Raw genomic sequence first — 6,894 nt, forward strand, 5'->3', positions numbered from 1 at the left:
TTGTATAGATAGAGATATTGATGGTTTTAAATGGTATTTTCTTTGTTGACCAAGGCTTATGGTTTGTGTTTTAGTTTTAGTATTTTGTTTTTCATTTTTATAATTTTTTTTCTCATGTTATTTACTATACTGCCATGTTACATGGTTTTTGAATCACACAGCAGCTGCTTTCTATACATACATATATATGTGTGTGTATATATATGTATGTATGTGTATATATACACAGATATATAAATAATTTATAAACCTGACCAAAACTTACGCTAAATATACTTTCCAATATGAATGCTTGAGAGTGCCATATCAGCAGTTAGTGTTGGAGTCTTAGCAGGTTTAGTTAAGTGTACATCAACAACCAACATTTATATAATAAATAATATATAGCAGTGCCATCCTGGATACAGATATATAGCATACTATATAGCACATATATTAGCAGTTTCACTTTGTTACTCCTATAATCCCTTCTTTCTATGTAATATTAAGGATTGAATGTGAAGTTCTTAGCTAGGTTTGGGTGTAACTTTCCAGAATTTTGTAAACTGTTTTTGTCCGTCTTTTGTTACTGTTTTATGGTGCCAAGTATTCTATATTGAAACAATAACAGCGTGGGAGAAGAAAACAGTAGTCTGCTTCGGGTAGCAACTGTGTTGGACACAGACTGTATTTATACAGTGTTCAAGGAAAAAAAAAAAATAAAAGACTGTAAATTTTCCTGGTTAGTAGCTCAGCGCAGCCTACAATATAATCTTGTTACGAACATTTTTCTCCCACCACTAAATACAACATTAAAAGGTGATTAGGGAGTCTGTTGATGAAACACAAATGTATGTTTTATTGATTTAATTTAGAACACTACAGAGTTCACGGACCGCGTGATGGCATTAGATTGATGCTTGATTTTGGTATAAATCACTACCGTTGAAAATGATTTGATGTCCGCTTGCAGAATGTTTCCCAACAGTACAGTCTGGGTTTACGTGAAGTACTGTTGCCCAAAGGGTGTCTGCAGCTCTGTATCGTTACTGTGCCATGTTGCATTATAACCACACGGCAATTCTATTTAAGCGAACTCAACTCATGATAACTTCGAAGGCCTTTAGAAATGAGTACTCTGGTTCTCAAGCAATAAAACTGATCATGGTGAATACGGCTGTGTCCGTCCCTTTAATTCGGGCGTTGGGGATTACAGGAAGTGGCTAAATTGTCGCATTTCTTACTCAGGAGTTACCTTTTAGTCTCCTGCCAATTAAGAGGGTTGTTTTTCACATGGAAACCTGCACAGCAGAACGCAATTCGGGTGTTAATGAAAACGCTACAAACCGGGGAAAGGCCCTCGGGGGCGGCAGCACCGCTTCGGGGGCCGTCGGTGAGACGCCCGTCCCGGCAGCCCGGTAACTGCTGCCCTGAGCTCCGGGACCGTCCCTGGTTCGGGACAACCCGCCGCCTCCTCCGGCTCGGGATGAAGCCGCCTTCGTAGGTGAGACCCCGGGGCTGCGCCGCGGGGCCCCGCGCAGCCCTGACCCCCCCCGAGGCGGTAGTTACACGGGTGGCCCGTCCCGGTCATTCGTCAGGAGCCCCACGTTTAACCCGCGGGAATCGCAGGACGCGACTTCGGCCTCCGGAGGCGTTACCGGGGGGAGCTCCGCGGCCGCCCTCCCCTCGGGTGACGGGGGGGGTCTGCCGCCGGGCAGGGCCCGGGCTCGGCCCGGTCCCCTCCGCTGAAGCCGGTCCCGGCCCCGCGGCTCCCCGGGCTCGGCCCTGCGGGGCGGCGGCTCGGCCCGCGGCGTCAGCCGTGCGGCGCGTTGCAAACCCCCGCTCGAGCCGAAGCTCCTCGTCACGGAATACGGATTCCCGAGCTCCCCGGGGCGCGTCTCGGTTCGGGGACTCCGGAGAGGGCAGGCGGGAGCCGCCCGGCTGCCGGTGCGGGGGGGTCTGAGCCTCTCGTTTTCCCCGGGGAGCGGGCCCAGCGCCGTGTCCCGGTGTGTTCCGAGCCGGGGCGAAGATTAATCCCTGACCCTGCTTCACTCCGTCTGTAACCGAGGGGCGGCTCGAGTGGGGTCTGTCCCCCCCACCGCTTTCCCCGAGTGAGAACGGGCGCCCCCCCCCCCCCCCCCCGCCGGCGGAAGGCGCTGCCCTGACACCGGGATCGGCTCCGACCCGAGCGACATCAAAGCGAGCCGCGGAGTGGCGGCACCCGGACCCCGGGGGGCGGCAGCGCCAGGCCGGGGCGGGGGGGCCCCGGTCCCGGCCCCGGTCCCGCGGAGGGGCGCGGAGCGCAGCCGGGGCCGCCGAACAGTCGGAGCCAGAAGCGGAGCCGGTCCCGCGCCTCTGCGACCCCTTCCCGCAGCGGCAGCCGCACCGGCGCGCCCCGTATGCGGGGAAAGGGGCCGCGGCCCCGGCGCAGACACCGGCACCGGCGGCGCCAGCTGCGGGCCTCGAGCGCTGCGCGGGCCGCGGCTCCTGCTCCCGCGGCCTGGCCCCGCCGGGCGGAGGCGGACCGGCCGCAGCCGCCCTCGGTGCGGGGAGCCCGGGAGCGCCGGCCCGGCCCAGCGCTGCGGAAGGCGGACGTGGGACCGCACGGCTGCGGGGCGGGAGGCGCGGGGCCTCGCCGTGCCCGCCCCGTCCCGCCGCTCCGCGCCGGGGGCCGCTCCCCTCCGCTGGCTGTCGGGCAAGTGGAGCCGGGCCGGCCCGCAGCGCGGCCGTTGCGTTTGCTCAGGCTGCGAAGCAGTAGCTAAGACACGGAAAGAAAAGAATGTCTCATTCATTCAAAAAAAAAAAAAAGGGGGGGGGGGGGGGGGCAAAAAAGGCGGCTCGGCACCGAAGCTGGCTTGCACCCATCGGGCCTCGAACGCGCCCGAGAGGAGAAAAGCGGAGCCTTGGGCGGCTGCGAGGCACCTCGACGGCTGCCCAGTTACCTGGGTCTCCTTACGGGCAGGTCGTAAACGCAACCTGCAGCTGCGGGGACGCTGCTGCTGTGTGCGCGGGCCGAGGGTCGCGTTCCAGGAGCTCGGCGGGAAGGCGAGGGAGGGAGATGGCGCTGGGAGCGCTCCACCGCTAAGCTCACGGCGTTCGCCGTCGGGGCTTTCGCAGCGAGCGGCCGGTGTCCGGGTAGCGCAGTGGGACGTGTCCCAGCCCCTGCCTCCCCGCCTCCCCGGAGCAGGTCGCGTAACTCGCCAGCGGTCTCCAAAACGCTTTTCCGTGCCAGACACCGGCGCGGCCTCGGCCCCTGTACACGGCAGGTTCGAGGCTGCACGTTCAGCCCCGTGTCTCTCTTCTTTTCGGGGGAGGCGGTGTCCCGGCCCGCGGGTCCCCGAGCGGCAGTAAGCCCGCTCCGGCGGTGCCGTCGGGGCAGCCGTCCTCCGCCCGCGCTCGGGGCCCGGGGTGCTCCCGGCTCCGCCCGCCGGCGCCCCGCCGCAGCCGGCCGCCGCGCCTCCTCCTCCCCTGGCGGAGAGGCGGCGGCGGGGCCGGGCAGCCGGCTGCAGGCACGGGCCGGCCGGGTGCTTGCGGCGGCGCCGGCAGCCCCGCGCCGCCCGGAGCGGGGCGGCGGCGCCCAGGTGCGCGCCCAGCAGCCGGGCCCGGGAAGGGCGGGCCGCCGCCCGCGCTGGGGCCGCCGCGGCAGAGCAGCCGGGGGAAACGCCCGGGGCGAGGCGAGCGCGGGCGCCGGCCCACCGCCCCCGGCGAGCGGGTCGGGCGGGAGCGGCCCCACCAGCTCGGGCCCCCGGCCGAGCGAAGCCACAGCCGGAAACGAGCCCGCAACCGCCACGCCGAGCCCCGCGCTCCCGGGCCCTGTTCTGGCGGCCGAGCCCCGCCGAAGCCTCCCCCGGCTCGGCAGCGCTGCCCCGGCCGCCCCCGGGCTCCGCTGGACGGGGACGGAAAACGAGTGACGCGGGGAGCAGCTCGCTGAAGGAGAAGCTTGTTAAATAATTTATTGATTTATACAAAGTCTTTCCAACCCGCGTGGAGACATTATTTGATCCCAACGTAAAATCAAGTGTCCGTTTTTCTCTCGTGCTTTTTTGGGTTGTTTTCTCTTTCGATATTGTTAGGCATAAAATCCAGAGGCAGGAGAAATCAAACCGCCAAAACACTGAGTAGGGGGAGGGAGTGAAAGAAACCGCCCGTTTTTACACTAGAAATATACATCACAAAATCTGGAATTTACTATGTACAAAGTGGCTGAGCTTGGATTTGGCGACCCATACAAAACGTAACGAAATCTGATTGTTAGGAGCAGGAAATCGGCAAGGAGGCTAAAAGAAAGAGGGGCAAACCTTAAAGGGACACAAAACGAAAACCAAGAAGTTGGAAAAATTCCTCTGAAATTTACATCGATGAGAAGGAAAATAATTTCATAACTTATTCTGTAAAAAATATATACATTTCACATACATCTTAGGCTGTACAACACACCACTTTAAACATCCAGTTAAAATTCGTCTCTGCGGTGGTGCCTACCGCAGCGGCTCGCCCGGCCGCGCCGTCTGCCGCAGCCGTCGGTGCCCGCGCCCTCACAAGGTGTCCGAGCTGGTGCTGCAGGGGCTGACGAGGGAGAGGTTCGTGGATTTGTGCTTTTTCAAAAGCCTGGTGATCTTTTCGTCGTCTGAGTTGGGGTCCAGGGGCTTGTTGTACTCGTCGTCGTCCTCATTGTCCGAGCTCTCCTTCAGCTTCTCCGTCTCCGAGTCGTGCTTCTTCTTCGCCGAGGCCATCTCCGCCGCGTGCCGCTTCCGCCACTTGGTCCGTCTGTTCTGGAACCAGACCTGGGCACCGGCACCGGGCACGGCTCAGCCCCGCCGCCCGCCCGACGGCGGGCCCGGGCCGCGGCCGCCCCTTCCCTTCCCTCCCTTCCCTTCTCTTCCCTTCCCTTCCTTCCTTCCCTCCCTTCCCTCCCCTCCCCAGCAGCGCGGGGCTCCGGGCGCGCCGGCGGCCGCGGCCCGCACAGGGTGAGCCCGCGGGGAGCGGCGAGGCCGCGGGGCCCCCGGCCAGCACCGGGGGGGCTTGCGGTGACACCCTCGGGTGGCCCGCCCGGCTCCTGCGGCGATGTCGCCAGCCGGAGCTCTGAGACAGAAAACGCAGCGGTTTCGCGGAACGCTCATCTGCTGAAAACGGAATAGGGCGGCCGGGAGAGGAGCGCTGCCGGCTCCCAGCGCGCTTCAGCGCTTCGGGGCACCTGCCGTCTTTGCTACAAAATTGGCGTGGTTAATGAAGGTGAGGTTGTGCCAGTTCCCGGACACTGTCTCCGCTGGAAACAGACCCGCTGAAAGCCATTACCTGCGGGGGGCTTTTTGGTTTGTGGGTTTTTTTTTATTATATTATGTATTTTTTTCTTAAACCATCTGCAACACAGAGAACTCTCAGCGCAAAATAAGCTACGTAGAAATCGGCCTAAAATCTATCCAATATCCAAATGCAATCTGAAATGTAGCCGCCTTTTAAAAAAATCCCTGTACGGTTGTACCGTTTTAAAGGTGGCTGTTAATTACGGCACAAGCGAAAGGCGGCAGCGCTGCCCGGCAGCGAGCGGGGGGCGGCGGCGGCGGCGAGAGCCCGTGCCCAGCGCGAGGCCCCGGCGCGCCCGCGGGCACCTACCTTCACTTGGCTCTCGGTCATCCCTAGGGAGTAGGCGAGGCGGGCTCTCTCCGGTCCTGCCAAGTATTTCGTCTGTTCGAAGGTTTTCTCCAAAGCAAAAATCTGCTGCCCAGAGAAAGTCGGTCGCGAGTGTTTCTTCTTGCCGTCCTTGTCCAAAACCATCCCCGTCTGAGCTGAAAGCGGAGGAGAAACAGCTCCGTCAGAGACGGGGTCCGCACCGACCCCGGCTCGGAGCCGGGGCCGCGCCCGGCGCTAAGCGGGGAGCGGGCTCCGGCGGGGCTGCTCCGGGTCTGCGACGCCGCTGGCTCTAGAGCAGGATTCGGTCCGGGGGCACCTCGGGGCGCCGCGGCGGGCCGAGGCGAGACCGAGACCGGCACCGGGCCGCCGTCGGGCCTGCCTCCAGGGCGCCGCGGCCGGGCCGTCCGCCCCGTCTACGGCGCTCGCCCGCCGGGGCGCGGGGCCGCCCTGGCTCCCGGCGCGTCGCCCGGCGGCCCGGCCCGCGCCTGCCGCCGGCGGAGCCGGGCCGGACCCCGGGCCGCCTGCCGGGGAGGCGCCGCGGGCCGCGCTCCCCGCGCCCCGTCGGAACCGGCCGCACTTACCGGGACAGGCGAGCCGGGGGTCTCTCCAGGGAGAGCCCTGCACCACTCCCGGCCAGAAAATGGGCGGCCGCCCCGGCAGCTCCGCTAGCGGCTTCGGGTAGCGGGAGACGGCGGCGGGGTTGAAGTACATCCCCGCCGAGGCCGCCAGTCCGTTGATGCGGGGCAGCCCGCCCAGGAGATTGCTGGCGGCACCCACGGGCCGCCCCAGGATGTCGCTTATTCCGTGCGGCGTCCCCAAGGGGAGCTGCGTGTTGAGTCCGCCCAGGGCCGGCGCCTTGAAGCCGGAGGGGTTCTGCAGGGTGTAGGGGAAGAGGGAGGTCTTCATCTCGGCCATGTTGTGCAGCGCGGCCAGCGGCGTGCTGCTGAGGACGAACGCGCTCTGGCGATTAGCATCCATCTGCCCCACCGCTAACATTTGCGGTCATCAACGAACGCGGCTCCGGCTCCGAGCGCGCCGGCAGCTGCTCCCTCGTAACCCCACGCCGGGGGCGCCGGCCGCGGGTGGGGCGGCCTCTTCTCCGCTCGCCGCTCCGGAGCGGCAGCGGGCACCGAAGTTTGCCGGGAGCAGGAAAGCCCCGGCGCTCCTCCGCCCGCCCCCGCCGCCCGGCGACGCGCAGCGCCAACTTCCAGGCCGGAGCGCGGAGGACGGCAAGTCGGGGCAGCCCGGCGGAGAGGGCGTCCTGGGAGGAGCAGCCCCCCGCCG

General features: G+C 63.1%; 1 protein-coding gene across 1 annotated transcript; it reads right to left on the reverse strand.

Annotated features, from left to right (window-relative positions):
* Positions 1 to 4,514: 4,514 nt before the first annotated feature.
* Positions 4,515 to 6,606, reverse strand: NKX6-2 (NK6 homeobox 2). Its single transcript, XM_059821491.1, has 3 exons — positions 6,192 to 6,606; positions 5,593 to 5,765; positions 4,515 to 4,763 (listed from the first exon to the last, which is right to left on the reverse strand). The coding sequence occupies exons 1-3, from the start codon at positions 6,604 to 6,606 to the stop codon at positions 4,515 to 4,517; spliced, it is 837 nt and encodes a 278-aa protein (XP_059677474.1).
* Positions 6,607 to 6,894: the final 288 nt, after the last annotated feature.

The sequence above is a fragment of the Gavia stellata genome, chromosome 9 (assembly GCF_030936135.1).
Source record: "Gavia stellata isolate bGavSte3 chromosome 9, bGavSte3.hap2, whole genome shotgun sequence".
NCBI classification, from domain to species: domain Eukaryota; kingdom Metazoa; phylum Chordata; class Aves; order Gaviiformes; family Gaviidae; genus Gavia; species Gavia stellata.

Excerpts from the sequence above, each read along its gene's own strand:
- NKX6-2 (XM_059821491.1), bottom strand. The coding sequence starts at position 6,606 with ATGTTAGCGGTGGGGCAGATGGATGCTAATCGCCAGAGCGCGTTCGTC. Across the intron at positions 5,766-6,191 it reads CCCCCGGCTCGCCTGTCCCG|CTCAGACGGGGATGGTTTTG; the intron begins GTAAGTGCGGCC and ends CTCCGCTTTCAG. Across the intron at positions 4,764-5,592 it reads TGACCGAGAGCCAAGTGAAG|GTCTGGTTCCAGAACAGACG; the intron begins GTAGGTGCCCGC and ends GCCGGTGCCCAG.